General features: G+C 51.7%; 1 protein-coding gene across 2 annotated transcripts; it reads right to left on the bottom strand.

Moving 5' to 3' along the window:
* Positions 1 to 800: 800 nt before the first annotated feature.
* Positions 801 to 18,281, bottom strand: SCARB2 (scavenger receptor class B member 2). 2 transcript variants are annotated; one of them, XM_066184745.1, is made up of 13 exons: positions 18,121 to 18,281; positions 13,220 to 13,377; positions 9,459 to 9,606; positions 8,144 to 8,332; positions 6,950 to 7,041; positions 6,592 to 6,711; positions 5,605 to 5,783; positions 5,301 to 5,419; positions 4,594 to 4,667; positions 3,752 to 3,803; positions 3,029 to 3,187; positions 2,816 to 2,886; positions 801 to 1,751 (listed from the first exon to the last, which is right to left on the bottom strand). In XM_066184745.1, exons 1-12 carry the CDS (start codon positions 18,235 to 18,237, stop codon positions 2,857 to 2,859), a joined length of 1,437 nt encoding a protein of 478 aa, XP_066040842.1. In that variant the 5' UTR covers positions 18,238 to 18,281; the 3' UTR covers positions 801 to 1,751; positions 2,816 to 2,856. The 2 variants fall into 2 exon arrangements, with proteins under 2 accessions (XP_066040842.1, XP_066040843.1); XM_066184746.1 differs by lacking the exon at positions 2,816 to 2,886 and having other exon boundaries at positions 18,121 to 18,275.
* Between the last annotated feature and the right edge of the window lie 32 nt (positions 18,282 to 18,313).

The raw sequence follows: 18,313 nt of genomic DNA on the forward strand, positions 1-18,313 counted from the left end.
TGTCTTGCTTTGCGCTAAACAGGGATTGTAAAGGCTCGCGCGAAGGAAAATACTCTCAGCTCCGGGTCGCTGGGAGCCGAGGCTGAGCTCACCCCAGCAGACGGTCTCCCCTTCCCGGCATCCGCTCGGGGCCGTGCCCTGCATTCCCCAACGCTGGGACCGCAGCGCCCCCGTTCCTTTGGCTGTCCCCGCTGCCTGGAAGGGACATCACACAGCTTCTTCCCAGTGACGGCTCCCACGGGCATCCCACATCCACGAGGAAGGGCTTCCTTCCAAGAGTGAGGCATGAGGGAGCTGCCCATGAGGGAGGTCGTGGAGTCTTCCCTCTCTGGACACACTGCCGTGGCGGCTGCAGCCGAAGTATCCCACCATGCTGTGAAAAGCAGAGCAAAGCCAGTCCCCAAAGCGTTCTCCCAGGGTTATTCCCAGAAAACGACATCTGGGGGGAACAGGGAGAAAGGGTGACAGTGCTGTCACAGAACCCCAGGAGGGTTTGGTGTGGAAGGCACCTCAAAGCCCATCCTCCTCTGCCCCTGCACTGGGCAGGGCACCTTCCACTATCCCAGGCTGCTCCAAGCCCAGTCCAACCGGGCCTTGGACACTTCCAGGGATCCGGGGGCAGCCGCAGCTTCTCTGGGGAATCCATTCAAGGGCCTCACCATCCTCACAGGGAGGAAACCAAAGCAGCAGCCAGGAAAAAGGCCCCAAACCAAGCCCAAGCAATGCCATCCCCAATGCCCCTCTTTAGAAGACAACTACACGCTGCAAAAACACATTTCACTATCTCACGGAAACATTCCTCGATGAGAATATTCTTTTAATTGGGAAAGGGGAGAAGAACCTTTGTGACTGTTAACACAAGTTTCTGCTTGACGAGTAAAAAAAGTGTCAGGAGTTTCTCAGGACCCTGTCCATAACACGGAGGGGTGCTCTCATCCCAAACATGCCAAGTCCGCATTCCCAGCAAACCCCCACACCACCACCCAATGGCTTTGTCCCCTCCACCCCGGGAACACGGCTGAGCTGTGGTGCCTTTAGCTGCAGAACAAACCCCACACCTGAAGGGTAAAAGCCTGGCTAGCAAGCAGAGTGGGAACAGCGAGGTGGTCTGCGTGGAAAAGCACTTCCAGCCGCGGCCTCGGTTCCACCCGGAGCTGCAGCCGCCGCACAAAGCTTCGCTCTGGGCTGGATTAGTTGCACGCGCGTGCTGTGACAGGACCAAGGACACGAGTAACGAACACTTGGTGCACGCCGGAGTAAGGACACACAACACGTTACGGACAGGACGCCTCTGGGCCCACGGGAAGCGCGTCCCTGTCCCGGGGCCATCCAGGAGCCCGCTGTGTTCCCAGAAGGACGTCCACATTGCCACAGCCATTGGCAAACACCACCCGTGTCGTTCCTGCAGGGAATCAGGCCGGCCTGTGGGCGCCCATCCAGCGGTTATGATCCTCTCTGGCTGCCAGTGTGGGTACAAAGAGGGCAGGGGTGAGAAAAGCAGGCTCTGGAGCAGTTTTAAAATGGAGTTTGAAAGTTGTAACGTAGCTGGCGAGAAAAAAAGTCTCCTCCCTGGCTGACAGTGCAGATTCCCTTCCACCTCGGTCCCACCAAAAGTGATGCCGGACACGACTGCGTCTCCACAGGGGACAGTTGGTGTTGGGTCAGCTCTAATTGTTTATTCTCCAAGCTCACAGGGTAAAGAAAATCTACTAAGACGTCCTGATGAGTGGGGACCTCTCTTCTTCTGTGCTCTGGAAGAACAAAACCACAGCAAGTTAAACATGGCCGTGAGAGACCTTCCAGCGTGGGAAGCTGGGCTGCCTAGACTCCAAGCAGGGAAAAGGAAAGGACAATTCCCTCTAAGAGAGCCAGCGCTGCACTAGGAAAGCACCAGAGGGTGGGTGGAAGCTTGGGCAGGGACCTGCTGTAGCCCCTGGCACAGGAGGGAAGGCCAGAAGCACCCAGGGATCACAAGAAGAGCCGCAGACTGCCGGATTACCTCTGTCTGCAGGAAAAGCAACAAAAAGCAAAGCAGGAAAGCCACGGAACGCGGGTGCCCCTTTGTCGTTTTGACCCCTGTAGAGTGTTCCAGCACGTCCTAGAGAGCTGGTTTGAAGCTGTGCACGACGGGTGGGGCAGGAATTCCCGGGACAGGCCTTGGGTAGTGCGACAGACTGACAGCCTGGCCGAGCTGCCGACAACACCGGCAGGCTGGGGAGGAGAGGGAGAGGCGTCTCTCCTGTACAGTCCCATGGGGATGGGATGGCAGCGGGACCCACTGATCCAGAGGGATGCCCCAGGCACGGAGGGAAGTTGCAAGACAGCATTTAGGGAACACCAGACACACGAGAGCACAGCAAGGCCACGGCAACTATGAGGAGAAAACAGCCTCCTAGAGAACCCAGGCTATTCCTCTAACCAAAGGCTCCACGCTTGGTGCCATCGGAACCCTGTTGTGGTGAAACATTGGCGCCAGCTTTTGCTCTGACAGGGACCTTAATGCCAGCGTGTCATCTTGGGACAGAACTTCCCATAAACAGATTGGCAGGCTGTCCTGTAAACAGACAATACTGCAGAGTATTTCCTGCTGGCTGCTGGTGCAATTCATCCTCAGCCACACAAATCTGCATTATGATTCTGGAAAACGATCCACTGGCACAAAGCAGCTCTTCTACTGAGAACACTGACACCAACTAAATCTGTGCTCAAATATGGTGGAGTTTTTGCATCTTATCCTTCAGGGTCCTCTAGACAGGCTGATTTATTTCACTACCGTTGGCAAGGGAATTGGGCACAGAGACAGGGCCTGCCTTACCAGGCTTCTCAGATTAACTCCGCTCCTTTGCTTTGGCGCGTTTATTCTGAGTCTATTAAAGCTTCCCCTCCCTAGAAAGGTCATTCCCAACAAAAACAACATAAAAACACGTGCAGAAGGACACCAAAAAGTAAAATCAACCATTAAAAAAAAAAATAAAATCAAATGCAGGCAGATGGACAGCAAGAAAAGTCAAATCCAAGATCTGCTTACCTCTTCAGTTGTCCCCTGGGACCTGCACGCCAGCACAATGAAAACAATCCCAAACACAATCCCCAGAGCCATGATTACAAAGGGGATCCCAGTCACAACACTGGCTTCCAGCAGGACGTGCCGGAGTTTGCTGGCAGATGCTTCATCAATCAGAACACTCTGGAGCAGAGAGAGATGATGAGGAAAAAAAAAATACAGTTTATTTATTACTTTGCTTTCTGTAGGATCACTTTTGTGAAGGGCAGGGAAACAACACTCCCACAACTCTCCACCACTGCTTCCTGACATACTTCCCCCCCTAAAATTCTTCCAGGGGGCAGAGGGATCGCCCAGACTGTATTTCAAAGGAAAACAGGGATTTTTAACTTTTGCTCTAGGAATGGGTTAATACCAATTGATTCAGAGATCCAACTACAGCACAGGAATATTCACAACAGAAGGCTCAAAAAAAGGTGTGATCTCCTGAAGTCCTGCCTCTGTCTGAGCCCCCCTTTTCCTCATGGCCTTTGAGTTTAAAAGGAGTGTCTGACTGAGAGTGTTTGGCAGGACTGTACTTAACACTACAACAAGCAGCAGGAGGGTGTTAGTTAAGAAACAGCAACATGTACCTACCGCTGTACAAACCACAAGAAAACCAGCATTTTCTCTTCTGGCTAGCCCAGAGGGTATTTCTGCAAGCATTTACATGCCACAATGCTGGAAAGACACAGCGAAACTATTTACCTCATTTATATACATCACTGGGAAAATCAGCGTTCGGATGTTGCCGGTTTCACTGCGTGGAAATAAAAAAAAAAAAATAAAATTATGGGTTTTGGAATTTTTCCACCCGAGGGTTGTGAAGACAGATTATACCAGAACAATGAACAAGGAAAGCGTCCCTAAAAAACCTCTGGGCTGTTCCTTTTGGCTGTGGATTTTCACGTCCCTGCTGGAGCAGGACAATCTGGATCTCACAGGTGGATAAATTCTGGCTGGGGAGCGGGGCGTATTTCGGGACTTGGTGGGCAGTGAAAGACAGGGATCCACCCAGGGCTCATTAGCAACTGAAGGACAGATTTGTGCCAGGCGGCAGGAATTGAGCTAAGCTGATGTTGAAGGTTACTGCTATTTGTAAAACACAGCAGCTATTGTCCAACCAACATGGGCACAGCAGCAAAAATCCCCCAACAGTTGGCACACGTGGAATCCTGGCTCAGGCAGGAGCTGTGTTACCGTGACAGCTCCTGGGCTCTGGGAAACAAGCCTGAAGAACACCACTGCGTCTCCCAAGGAGACTGGGCAGATAAAATGCTTCTGTTGTAGTTATTCAGCCAAGCTTTGCCAATAAACATCAGGAGGAGCGGCTACCACACGGCATTTTTTACCCTGCAGATGGAACTACAGAATCTGCTTGATCTGTGAGAGGGGAGCACACTGCCCCTTAGAACTGGGGGACTTCTCTCTCTCTCACACTTGCTCTCTCCAACCCATATTCCGTGAGAAACGGAACACTGCAGAAAAAAAAAATCGTGCTGAATATCAGCGTGGATACGAGACTCCACCCAGCGGCAGAGAACACTCACAAAAATTCAGGTAATTTTTGGACGTGAACGTTGACCTGCATCCGCTTGGCTGCCTGCAAGACGAGCCCTGTCAGCTGGGGAATAAAAGAGATCAGCGTTAAAAAAAATCAGTGAAGGTGAAAGAATGAGAACTGTGAGAAAGCAGGAAGAACCTGGTACACACCACACAGCAGGATCTGCACTGGACCTTAGGAGAGGAGCTGTGGAATTTCCTCCCGCTTTAGCTGCACATAACAGCCCGATGAGTCAGAGCACTGTTTCTGTAAACCAGGCAGGTTGTGACTGTGCTCTTTTCATCAACCCACATTTGTTCGCGGGGGTGTAGGGATCACGGCTGTACTGGTTTTAGCCGGGAGAGAATTAATTTTCTCCACGGTAGCTGGTATCGGGCTGTGTTTTGGAACCGTGATGAAAACAGCGTGGGTTACCCAGGGATGTTCCAGTGATTGCTGAGCGGCGCTTGCACAGCTCCAGGCCTTTTCCATTTCTCACACTGCCCTGCCAGTGGGTGTGTGAGACGCTGGGAGGGGACAGGGACAGGACAGCTGACCCAAAGGGATCTCCCACTCCATCCAGCATCATGGAACCACTACAGATTCCTTGAGGTCAACGGGACTACGCCAATACACACCATCCAAGGAGATGGCCTAAGCCCAGGTGCCTGGATCCGTTCACCCATAGATCCCTTGAAAAAAGGCTGCACTTACAGGATTGATATCTAGAAATGTCTCATGGTATTCTTTTCTGGGATGCATGCCCTGTATGTCCTCCACAAACTTTGGATCTGCCTGGTAAAAATGTGGAGCTGACAGGAATATCGGAGCACCTGGAATGCGAAAACACCGAGCCATCAGCAAGAAAAAAAAGGAAAAAACAAAGGCCGAGCGGGACTCGGGGAAGCCTTGGAGGACCTCACAGCTCTGAGCCGTTTACAGAGAAGGGAAGAGGCCCCTGTGGAGCTGCAAACCCCCCACCCCTGGGCCAAGCCCCCCGCCCGCGGCTGGCCCGTACCCTGCCTGCAGACGCTGACGTTGAGCACGCCGGTGCCGGGGCAGTTCCCGGCGGGCACGCAGAAGCCAGCGTTGGCCGGGTTCACCGAGGTGTTGGCAAACACCATGGAGGAGGGCACGAAGCGGAACGCGGGCACCCCGGCCACGGCTCCGGAGCTGTCGTACACCAGGAACAGGGACCTGCAGGGAAGCAGAGCAGAGCCAGGCGCGTCAGGCTGCGGCACACGCCGACCCCAGCTGCACTGCTGCTGCCAGCGTGTCTGCCCCGGTTTGCATTCCCACTGCTTTCTGACTGGAATTTAATGGGCTCTGATCGGCAAGCACACATCTCGTCATCCTGCTGCTGCACAGAACAGACTGGCCCCATGTCATTGCTGCACGTTGTGTGAGTGCTGGTACCTCTGCTGAGAGGGACCAGGAAAGGAACGTGGCCGTGGAGGACGGGACAATCTGAATTCAGCACGTCCTGAATTCAGCCTAACACACGTCTGTACTGATTCAAATAATTTCAGGTCAGTCTTGTTCTTCACACGCTGGGAAATCAGCAAGGGGGGAGACAAGGTGTTACGTAAGGAAGGAAACACCAGGATTTCCTTGGTACGCTTCAGACAGCATCATGTGAAGTCATGGAGCTCTGCAGAGGGCAACCTGGGTTCTCTAAAAACGCACAGCACAGAGGAAGACTTTGGAGGAAAGAAGCTTAAGGAAAGTTCATATAAATCCTTCCATTCCCCTCGTTACTCGCCTTGCAGTCCAGTCTGTCCTTGCAGTTTTCTTCCAAATCTTCATTCTCAAATAACACATCCTTAACTGCAGATTGGGAGGGGTTTTTTTCCCCTAACTCTCATCCTTCCCACCACGAATAAATGCAGAACACTGCGACCGCTAAATGAAACCACAGGAGAACCACCAGCCTAACATGACATCTCAAGAGGAACGGACATAAACGCTCTGCTTTGAAGCCCGAGTGCCACTGTCTTCTCCTTACCTGCAGAAATCGGAAGAAAATATGTAAATTTTCTCATCTTTGCTGATCAGCGGGTGAAAGGATGTCCCATCTGTGCCGTTGATCATGTTACATGCCTCTGTTGTCCACCAGCTCAAGGACCTGAAGAAAGGGAAGCAGAGAGAGCGAGGGCTAAAAGATATCCAAGCAGCAGCCAGGCAATGCCAGCTCCCGGCCAAAGCAAATGGGAATCGGACCTGTACAGTGCCAATTCCTCCTGCCTCAGCCCTGCCAACAAGAAAAGGGATTGAAACGGGTTGCACTTGCACTCTCTTTAAACTGGCACCAGGCAAGCGAGGGGCAGATTCTGACAGAGGCAACAGTACACTGGAAAACTTACTCTTTTCCTTTCCACTCCACAATCCTGGAGAAGTTCAGGTAGTTCGTTTCCCCACTCAGGAAAACATACTCTCCATCATCAGTTCCGTTCATCTGCAAACAGATACAGGAGCTATCAGTGGCTCCACCCGTCCTGCCCCACAGACCTGTGCAGTTCACTGAACTCCACACACCAGACGAGCCTTTTCTCCGTTTGAGAGCTGCCTCAGAATAAAAAGCCCTCAGGAAGAAGACAACCCCACAGAAATAACCTCAGCACTGCAGACATCTCCAGGAAGCAAAGATTCCCACCAGACCAAAATGACACGCAATGACCAGAAACACTGTGCAAGTCAGGAATGGCTCCAGCACAGAAGTAACATCCAGTTTCAGTCAATTACGAAGGAAAACAGGACATTTTTCTAGCAGTTTGCACAACTGGCTCCGTGAAGTCCATGTTATTCAAGCAAGCACAGGCAGGAGTGGAGGGGGTTGTCCTCGGAAAGCTGATCCATTCAGTGCCTAGATGCAGCTAAACTGAAGAGGGAGCACCCCTTTGCTATTCCCACCTCCTGGCTCAGTCCAGGCACACCCTGTAGCAGTGCCACCATTCCCCAGGGAAAGCACCAGCAGGTGTGTGTTGGAGCCCTGGGCACTGAGAATTCCAGACTTTCTGTGCTCACAGGCACTGACCCCCAAGAAAAAGCTGCATTGGACCTGAGGCCGTGGAGGAGGCTTCCAAAATAGACTGGTAGCACTGGGATTATGGGTGTGTAGTTTGAATAGAAGCGTGTGATATCACAGGCTGGAAAACTTAGAGTTTAAGGTTTCAGACTATAGTAACGTATATAAAGCAAGATGGACAATTAGGGGGCAGGCTGAGTTCTTCTTTTTCACCTTCTTCTTCACGGGTCTGGGTGGTGTTTTGTAATTGGGTAGAAAAGTCCACATCGCAGGCCACGGGTGGTTGGTAATTTGGTTAAAAGTAAAAATAATTTAGGTGTCATTTCTTATCTGGACAGTTTGTGCTTAAAAGACCTTGTAGAGAGATAGAGACAGAGCCATTTTCCACCTTGGTAACTAGAACTCACGCCTTGTGAGACTGTACTACAGGTAAGAGTGAACAAACATCTGAGTCCGAACATGGAATCCACCTCTCGAGCATTTAATCCCGGCTCTAACAGAAAAGAAGATCAAGAAACCCAGACCCAGTTACCTTGCTGAAGAGCCCGAAGACGGGATCGATCTCGGGATGCAGGACGTGGATGGTGGACAGCAGCCTGTCCCTGTAGCCCCAGAGCAGCTCGTGCACGCTGCGGACAGTGAACAGGGACTCCTGGTACAGAAGCAGCAGCACCTCCGTGGCAAACTGCAGGGGGGTTGACCTGGTCCACTCCATGGCAGTCTGCCAGGGCATTGGAATGAGGGAGCAATGGTCAGGGTTACCGGGGAAGAAATGATCACAGACACCTTCCACCACCGCACGTTCATTTCCCCAAAATTCAAACACTAGTAGCGCTTATTTCCTTTCCAACTGACAAGTGGGCTTCCAACAGGGCTTTTAAGAGGTCATAACAAAAGGAGGGCATTTCTTTGGGGCTAACCAACCTGTGGTTCCTCTCATACTCCCTGTTACAGTACATCGCAGCCAAAAACCTGAAGGAGAGATAATCCTTACCACCACGAGACGCCTGGGAGGAACTGAAAACACACTGTCTGTATTGTCTGCAACTTTCAGCAGCCTGAGTCCTATCTACTACTACATCCAGGGCGTTTCTGTACGCATTCGTAAACTCAGGCATTTTTGGAAATGCTGGGGGTACGGTAGAAATGAAGGTACCCTGCAACTGAAACTAAACCAGGGTGGAGAGTAAAGGCTGAATCATGCCCCCAGGTACTTGAGTACAGCCTGACTGCCTCTGGCAGCCGTGACAGCTCTGCATCTGCTCGCTCTCATGCTATCCCAGTGTAAGACCAAAGTAATGGTCAGCTCACCATGAGACTCTCTTTTACCTAGCGCAGTCCGAGGGTGCATTTCTGACTTTAATACTCTGAGAGGTCCTTTTCATCCAGCTCTGCCTGGAACTGCTCTGCCGTGGTTTGTTTCTGGTTTGAGGAGCAGACTTGGAGGCAGCTTCTCCGATTTTGACAAAACAACCCCAAGCATTCCCAACTCCCTCACGCAGAAGCCAGAGTTCCTCCCAGGCATTTGACATCACTAACTCCCTGGTTTCACTGACTCGTGGAAGCCCAGCAGGCCTGATTTCCCCTTGTCCCTGCAGAGTTGTGATCTCGTAGCATCAGAGGAAAGCGCTAACACCGCAGAAGCGTGAGGACAGGGAGGAACAAAATAAGCCTCTCCCAACAGTGCAGCCCCAAACTGAGAGCAGCATCTGCCCAGGACATGAGCTGCCTCTCCTGTTCTTCCATCGCAGTTATCTACCACAAAGGGAGAGTCAGGATGAAGCAACACGCTGCTCCTTCTGAAGTGTGTCAGGATGAATTCCAAGCAGGAATGAAAGAGAACTCACCACTGCAGGAATATTTATTGTCCTGATCAGGTCCACTTCAGGATCTCCCACTGACTTCTGAGGTTCAAAGACATAAGTCTTTGGGTTTAGAGCAGACACTTTGGTTCCGTTGTCCAAAAACTGGATGTGCACTCTTGGCCTGTATTCCCTGAAAGACAAGAGCTTGTTCCCTAATCAAGCTAAACAAGTAGACACAGCATTAATTGCAGCTCTACTGCTAAGAGCACATAAAGGGTGGCGTTCTCAGTTCTTTGGAAGTAGATTCATTCACTGACACAAAATCCTCACTGTGTCAGTGTGAACTGAGTCAGACCTCGCAGGGTGTTTCCAAAAATACCACCCTGGGTGTTAATTGCACTTCGTATTCTTGCCTCATCTTTAAAAACCTCAAAGGAAGGACAACAATTTCAGACGGCTCAGAAGGATTTAGAGGCACCGTATATGAGACTGCCCTTGAAGTCCAGTTTGAAAATTAAACTTTTGCCTCTGCTGAAGGCAAAATTCACTCCCAGAAAGAAGCAGGCTGCATGTACGATAGGCCTGACCTAGGAACCCACCAGACTCTTTCTGCTGGCTTCAGAGCACTTGGCACTAGGGCTTCCCTGTGGCATGAGCACAGGACAAGCCCTGTTTCAGTTCTTCTCCTTTAATTCTCAAGCAGGAATCCAGGCACAACAGAAATTCAGCTGAATTTTTGCTGTTCACTACCCAAGGCCTGGGAGGTTGCTGCTGTTCCTGCCTAAGCACTCAGACAGCAAGATAAAACTCAGGATAGCTGACAAACCAGTCCAATTGGCAAGGAACATCAAATGCTACCCGCTGGCCTGACGAGAAAGTCAGACCCTAATTACCCTGGAACACATGTCAGGAGCACAGAGCTCCATTTTCGTTATGCCATTAGCACTTCACCAGCCGGGATTCTGCGGTGGTGCAGGACAGGCTGACACACACGTGTCTCCAGCGAACCCCGAAAGGGAAATGGCAGGCGGGCTGCTCACCACCTGGCACACACAGGAGGTGAAATTCCCCATTTCCTCGGCCTGCAGTGACTCAGCAGGCTGTTGACTTTCACATCCGCCTGGGAAAACGTCAAGTCGCAAGACACGAGGGAGAATTGTTCTGCCAGATGTTGAACTCTGATGTTCCGCATTCGGTTCGGATCGAGATTCTGTCCTGGCTGCGCTGGACCCGCCAGTAATGCAGCCTCACAACGGGCTGCATTGCTCTGGCTCAGCTTCCACATTGCTTTAAAGCAAACTGGAAAGGCCTGTGAACCTAGAGTTGTTAGAAACCAGCCACTTCCCATATTCCTTACCCAAACAGTGTCTCTACCACTCCCCAGCACCCCTGCCACCCAGGAACATTTTGGTGTGGGCAACACTTCCAGCTTGACTTAGCGAGGGCCTATTGGACTGCGATCTATTTTATACCCCAGTGCTGGAACTGCGGGGATGGAAACGGACAGCTGTGAAATGCCTTCCTGAAATAGGCCAGGAGTAACCTGAGACACCTCTCCGGCTCTGGAGAGGAAAATAATACTCCCTGATGAGGGATATGAATAGGAGGCTCTAAGATGTTAGAGTTAAAAAGGTTGAAAATGTGTGCAAGACCGGAGAATATTCCAGTGTTCTTAGGGACTCAGCAGGCTTGGGCAGATAAGAAGTTTGCACTTTGTAATTACTTATTTTACATGCTGCCAGCTCAACTTCCAAGATTTAAAAACACCGGCACTACTAAGTTTTTGTTACAGACTCTGCTCAAGTGCTTTACAGTGTATGCTGGTGACAACTCTGAGCTGCAGGAGGAGACTCTTGAGCCCTCCCACCTTCTCCCCGTCACTAACTGCATTTTTTCCCTCTGCTTGCCCGGCCCAATTCGCTCCCCAAACACCCTGTTTTACAAAAACACAGAGCCATGCGCTTCATGTTAAGGCATTTCAGGTGTTCTGCCACGAGCTGAGGCCAAACGAGCCTTCAATGCTTTGCTGCACGGGGCCTGTGAAAGCAGCTGGACGTTTCTTCCCTGGCTGCAGCGTGGCTGGAACATCCTTCCCTGCTCCCTGTGCTCCCACATGCCTCCTCCCTGCCGCACCCACGGCCAGGCGAGGCTTACCGAGTGCGCTGATAAGAGAGCTCTCTGCTTCCTAACTCTTCCTTCTTCCTCTATCAGACAGAGCAGAGCACGGGGGAATCCTGCCCAGACATGCCAGAATCAGGCTAAGCAAACGAGCCAGAAGCAACTGGAATGGGCAGCCTCCTTCCTTCCCTCCCTGTCCCGCCAAGAACACTGCAGGGAGGGCCGGCGTCGGGGACCCACTCGCAGCCAGCCCGCGGCGCGGGATGCAGGGAAAGGCTCTCCCAGCAAACCAGCGGCTCGGGCCGGGCCTCCCCTGGGGCAGGGATGGGCCCAGCCCCGTCCAGCCTGCTGAGCTCCTTCCTGGACAAGGTGCAGCCTCCCAAACCAGGCTGCGTGTGACACCCAGGAGAGACTCGGAGCTAAGGAAGGGGAAAAGGAGAAGCTGGCAAAGAGAACTGGATATCAGCCTCTGTGGCTCCCTGCAGCTCTGGGAACCCTGGAGCTGCTGATCTTCCTGACACAGAACACATTGCTGACCAATGCCCAGCGTTACGCTACACACACCTGAAGGAAAGCTTGGGACCTTGAGAGCTTGCGCATCATCTTTTCTCCAGCTCTACTGGCTCATGTAAGAGCAGGGATTTTGCCAAAGTACCACATGGAGTTTGCCAGGGCTCGACAGACGCAGGACTGGAATGCAGAGGAGACGGGGAGGGGATTGTTGGCAGAGGGAGAAGCAAAGCTGAGCTGTGGGAGGAAGGAAACCGAAAGGCAAGCCATAATGCAGAAAGCAAGGCTCCCACGAAGGCTCTCTCGCTCTCCTGCCAGCATTTATTCAAACACCAAGAGATTCTGAAAATTTTGCAGCTTAGGAAAAGACAGCTCCTTCCGGCACTGAGCCAGTGCCCGGCGTGGATGAGCCTGTGTGGCCAGGAGCGAGGCTGACAGTCAGGACTCCCCTTTCTTGCCACCTTGTGGTGATAAGACTTCCTCATAACGCCAGGACTCCCAGGACCACAGCCCTTCCTGCCACAGGCCTGCTCCTGGTGTACACGGCTGCAGGCAGCTGAGCAGAGCGCAGCTCCAAAGGAAAACTTGTTTGTAAGGTGACTTTAAAACCTCTCCGTGCCACACAGGACAGCTCTAGGAGCCGGACAATATCTAACACTGCACACAACTTTAGTAAATCCCTCAGTAAAAAATGACGGATAGGTTTAAAACCTAAGCAGGTTTTTCAGTGAGGGTTGGCTCAGGAAGACCCTTTCAGTACCACTCTAAGCATTTTCCTGGCCACATTTTACCTGTGTGGATGGTGCAACTCCAGCTAGGAACCAACTCCTGAGCGAGCGCGAGTCACACTCTTGTGCAACACTGCCCTCCCCATCCTCCCAAACATCATCCAGCTCACGAGACAGCAGGCCAGGATGCATCAGCTTCCTCTGCGCTCAGAGGTGAAGAACAGCAGCAACCCAGCAAAACTTGGCCCAAATTCTGACAGAAGTCACTGGCTTCGTCCGAAAGCAGCTGCAAGTGTCAGCGCTGCCCGCGTGGGCTGTGACCGTGCTCCCCTGGATAAACCCTCCCCGACACACTGGCACCTAGGTTTTCTCCCAGAACAGGATCCCAAGCCTCCTGGATTCCTCACACAGTTTTCGTGCAGTGCGGAACTCCTGAAAGGGTCCTACCTGTAGGTGTAGGGTCCTATTTCCTCTACGAGAGGAGAAGCTCCTTGGAGCACTTCCAAAGGGTTTGTTACATTAAAGAAGTAGAACTGCATGTAGACTGGGGGGGGAGGGTCCTCCCAGGCCTCAAAGGTTTCCGTGCCATTCTTCAAGACTGTTCCCTGAAACAAGAGAAAGGCACATCAGCTGCTAATGCTATCATGCTGCACCATACTGACAGGAGAGACAGGAATTCCACGCCTTGGGAACGGGCACAGGCAGAAAGACTTGAGGCCCCAGTTCTAGATCTGCTTTACCTGGAAGCAGCTCTCTCAGTATCCACCAGCCCAGGCACCTGCTCTCCTGGCCACAGGCCAAGGGGCAGCATCGGTGGGTTTGGAGCTCCACTTCTCCCCACAGGCAATTCTGCCTGACGTTTTCCAGAACGGAGACTGATCAGTTATTACTCAGCAGTCCTGTCTCCCTTCCCGCATCACTAAAAACCCCCACCCGATGCCAGACACCACAAAACGTGCCAACATTACAGATAAAAGTACGACTCAATGGTGGGAGGCCAAAAGAGTCCTGGCCTCGATGATTTCTTTGCCCGAGAACGTCAGATTCCAACGCAGCTGTGAGATTCTGTCTCCAAAGCAATTAGATTTTGTTTTCCAGTGGCCTGTGAGGAAAATTGTGAGTGACCAATTTCTTTCACGTAGGCACTCTAGGATTTGTCCCTTTCCAATCTTTCCAAGGGGAAAGATTGTTTGCCCTCTGCCTTTAATTTCTTTCCTACGGCAACGTCAGACCCACAGTCCGTCAGTCTGTTTTGTAACCAAGCTATAAACCATTATTTTATAACAGAAGCACTTAAGAAACGAAACACTAATCCCCCTACCTCCGTGACACCCCTTATCAGTGTATACATGCTACAGGGAAAGTCACAACCACACCTGTCACATGCAGAGCTCCTTAACAGGGGTCTCCATCTCTCACTTTATTACTATCCCATTCTGGATGAAATTCACCCCCACCTATAAAGCATCCCCACCATCAAAATCAAGGCTTCTCATGTAGTTAGAACTCTGGAACTGCTGCAGGGGTCACACAGAGAAATCTGGCTCACAAGAGTGGATTTTCAGGAATAAAAACAAAGACTACTCTGTCTTGGAAAACCACATCACCTGTAGGCGGAAGAAAGGGAGGAGGGGGGCAATGATTTGCAATTAAATGGGTCTCATCAACACTCGTTCCTTTTTATTCTTCCGAGAAAACAAGTGGAATATTGTGAGTGGAAGCTCGGAAGCAGGGCAGGCTGGACAGCTGCCAGCTCGTGGTCAGTGTTCACGGGGTCTTATCAGCCACAGTTGCCTCAGGACTCATTCTTGGCCTGCCTACTTAGGGAGACGTTTTCTCTCCGTGTAGACTTCAGTTTTGAAGGATGAGGTAGAGAGAAGACTGTTTCAAAGACAACTTATTGGCAGGAGCTTGGCATTGCAGGAGTAATGCTGAAAGGCAGTGAGAGCCAGCCCAGCTGGTGGCATTTTGCACTTGCAGCTTGCTTTTCTCCCCGTAGCATTAAAACACACGTAGTCTGTGCACAACTAAAAATTAATGCGTGTCACATTTGAGGAGCCTGGAGCATCTCTCTGGAACTACCAACACCTCATACATACAACTTTCTACACAGCCTGATGCTTTTGATCCTGTTTTCTTACGATTTATGCCAAGGAGACTCATCTCTGTATTCACAAGTACTCGCTGGTCATATTCATTCCAGATTTATTTCTTGGGTTGCACGGCACAATTTGCATCTCCCACAGAAATTAAGCGTCTATTTATAGCTCTGTACAGCGACAGCAAACGCAGACGCACAAACTTCTGAGCTGGATTCGGAGAGACTCCCAAAAACTGTCGGATAATGAAACGTGGTAAGCTCTTCTGATTTTTCACCAAATGTTACCAGGGATATTTCAGTCTATCACATGATATTCCAAGGCCATCAGGGCTGCTCCTTTCCAAGTGGAGTCCACGCTCATTTCCAGTGTTCCAAAGCATCCTTCCTGCTGCCTGTATTTATCAGCCAGCCCTGAACTCTCAGCTCTCTCATTTGCTGCTGTTTCCTTGCCTGGTCTGCGCTTTACACACAGGAAATAAAAAAGGGAGCTTTCCCTCCCGAATATAACTGCTACTGGCAGTGATGGTGGGAGTGGGAAATAGTACTGAACATTCCTGAAACCTTCACAGAAAATTTAATTACCTTTTTTTCCTGGAACCCTTAAATGTTTCGATTCAAAGATGCGCTTCTCTGCGTTCATATACGACAGAGTTCAACTGTAACTTGTTAAGGTGACGGGGGAAGCATTCAGACCAACATGAACAGACCTCTCTACTCCTGCACCTTGGGAATGCCCTGCCCCAAAGGAGCCTCCCAACGGATCCTTCAGCTGGGCCTTCACACGAAACTCTCCTGAGAGCCTCCAGTATTTTGCATTAAACAACATCAGCAAATAAATGATCAATACATCAGCTAAATCAAAGGAGAAAACATCGTCCTTGTCCCTTTGGGCCTGAAACATCCCAGCCAACTCAGCTCGAGAGATGGCTGGCGACAAGCCCAGTGGAATTTCAGGGGGGTTGAAGAATCAGTGTTTTCTCAGATGATCAGCGTAAGGGACGTGGCAGGAAGGAAACACCTGGGCAAAAGGACCGACTGACTTCCAAGTTTGAAATCAGGAGCACAGCTCCAAGATTGATTGTGTGTGCATATTAGGCTGTACTCATAACCTGCACACCTATGGCAGTAAATACTCCAGCATCTACCCATCAGAGAGCACCAGGAAACACCACTGGCAGCTGGGAATGCCTTTCTCCCGGGGAAGATTCATCCTCGTTCACTGTAGATTTTCTGCCATTAGTCTCTATAGAGACTTTCAGGTGCTAGGCCCTGCTAACAAACGGGTTTTGGCCATCTGATTGGGGTGGCATGTTTAGTTCACAAAAATACAATGAAAGAGCAAAGAATAGGTTGACGAGATTCTGAATGCCTTCTGGGAAAAGTGCTGCCAGTATTCTTGTCACAAACACATCTGCCCACTGATTTTCAAGGGGATGTGAAGCCTTACAGCAGGTCGGATTCCCATTCTTCCCACACCTCCTCCGTATCCCAGATCCTGCCTTTGGCTGGAAAGGCTGTGGCACACAAGCCCCTGTGAAAGCAGAGCCATCCTCAGCGGCTCCCAGGTGCTGTGTTTGGAGACAAAGGTGCTTCAGCTGTTCCAAAATGCGGCTTTCCACTCCAGCTGCACTTGAGCCTGCAAAGACAGCCCCCAACTGCCAGGCAGCTCCGTCTCAGGACGGCTGGAAAGCCCTCAAAGGAACAGGAACTCCTTGCAAAAGCTCAGGTCTCGCCCCATTTCAGAGGCAAACTGAGATTTGTCTATTTGCACAAGATTTTCTGGGCTACACACGTGGTTACACAAGAGACAGCAGCTCTCTAGGCTACACACAAATGAAGGGAAGCTCACGTGGGATAAAGCAAATGTGGAAAGACGCCAGGTCAGCAGAGTGACTGGGAGCACCCTGCTTTGGGGCCCAGAGCTGTGCTTCCCCAGTCTGGGCGGGTGTGGCTCCTGGAGAAGGCCCTGAGGGAGTTGGCAGCTCTCCCTGCAATCCAGATGTGTGCCAGCAGGAGCTGGAGAGCAGCAGGCGGGGAAAGACTGAGCTCAGGAAACTTTATCCTGCATTACTGCAAGCCCTGCTGAGCGAATACCAACTTGCTCTTACATAAGGCTCCGTTCCAGGGAAGGAGCAGCCAGGAGATAATACCCATAAGGAGGATCACCCTAATTCCTGACAGTCCTGCACCAAACCACTGCTTTCACCCCCCTGCTCTGGCAATAACAGCAGGAAGAACACTCGGAAGTACAACTTCTGGGATGCAGAGGAGGGCAGGCTCCTTCCCAAGGAAAGCCAAGACCAGAGGGATGGAGCTGCACTTCCAAGGGCCACAACCTGCTGTAAGCTCACTGCCAACCTAAAACTGCACTTGGCACACCAAACTGATTTAAGACAATGCAGCTTCCATGGCAGGAAATGCTCCCTGCCAACAGCCCAGAGGGAAGAACAGTAGGTTTAGGAGATCACAGATGATCTGGTCACCAGTTAGACAAGAGCACTGGTCAAATCCCTTCACTGGTTAGCTTTCCTGGTTTCTCTGTGAGAATAAGAACTAAGACGATAAATACCTGTTCATTTACAAAGGAATTCCAAGAGAGTTACTAACACACCTGCCCCTTCTCACTGGATAAATGCACAGAGCCACTCCGGGAGAGAAACAAGAGCTCGGCAGAGCAGGAACAGTGCAGGCCTCTGCGCGCACAGCAAGGCCACGATGGGTGTCCCCAAGTGTGGAACGCCACGGTGAAATGCCCGGCTGCCATCCCCCAGCCTGGAGAACTGGGAGACACCACGTGTTCCAGCCCGCAGCACCCCTGGCCGTGCTCCAGAGGCACCAGTAAATGGAGCAGCAGAACAAGTCTGAAAGCTGCAAGCAATTTATGACAGAGATGACAAAAAGAAGGGGCGCTTTAGGTGCCCCCTGCTGTCCTCGGGTGCTGCTGCTCTGGAGAGGGCTCCTCGCTACAGCTGCTGCCCCACAGCCAGCAAAGCTGCCTCAAGAGGAGGCTTTTTTACCCATTCTCACCCAATTTTTAGCCAGCCCAGGGACCAGCGCAGCCGGAGCTCCATTCTGGGCCCAGCCCAGCCGGATGGTGCTGGGCAGAGAGGTTTCACGGCCCAGGGATGCTCCTGCCCGCTCACCCACAGCTGCTGCCAGCAGGGAGCCAGCCCCCTCCCTCGGCTATTTTCAGAAGGAATAAACCGGTAAACAAGGACCGAGACGGGAACGCGGCAATGCTTTTTACCTGCTTCACCTGCAGATCCACCACCGTCTGGAAGACGTGCGCCACCAGCAAGGAGATGCTGGCGATGAGCAGCGTCATGGCCAAGACCCCCACGGTGACGAGACACAGCGACTTCATGGCTGCTGCTGCCGCTGCCGAGCGGGGACCGGCGGCTCGGGCTCCGGGGCGGGCGCACGGCGGGCCCCGCCCGGAG

This window comes from Chamaea fasciata, unplaced genomic scaffold, assembly GCF_029207755.1.
Source record: "Chamaea fasciata isolate MVZ Bird 193981 ecotype frontalis unplaced genomic scaffold, bChaFas1.0.hap1 SCAF_6, whole genome shotgun sequence".
In the NCBI taxonomy this organism is placed as follows: Eukaryota; Metazoa; Chordata; class Aves; order Passeriformes; family Sylviidae; genus Chamaea; species Chamaea fasciata.

Coding starts and splice junctions, on each gene's coding strand:
- SCARB2 (XM_066184746.1), bottom strand. CDS start 18,237: ATGAAGTCGCTGTGTCTCGTCACCGTGGGGGTCTTGGCCATGACGCTG. Junction 6,712..6,949: donor GTGGAGTGGAAAGGAAAAGA/GTAAGTTTTCCA, acceptor CCCTTTCTTCAG/GTCCTTGAGCTGGTGGACAA. Junction 5,784..6,591: donor TTTTCTTCCGATTTCTGCAG/GTAAGGAGAAGA, acceptor GCTTCCCTGCAG/GTCCCTGTTCCTGGTGTACG.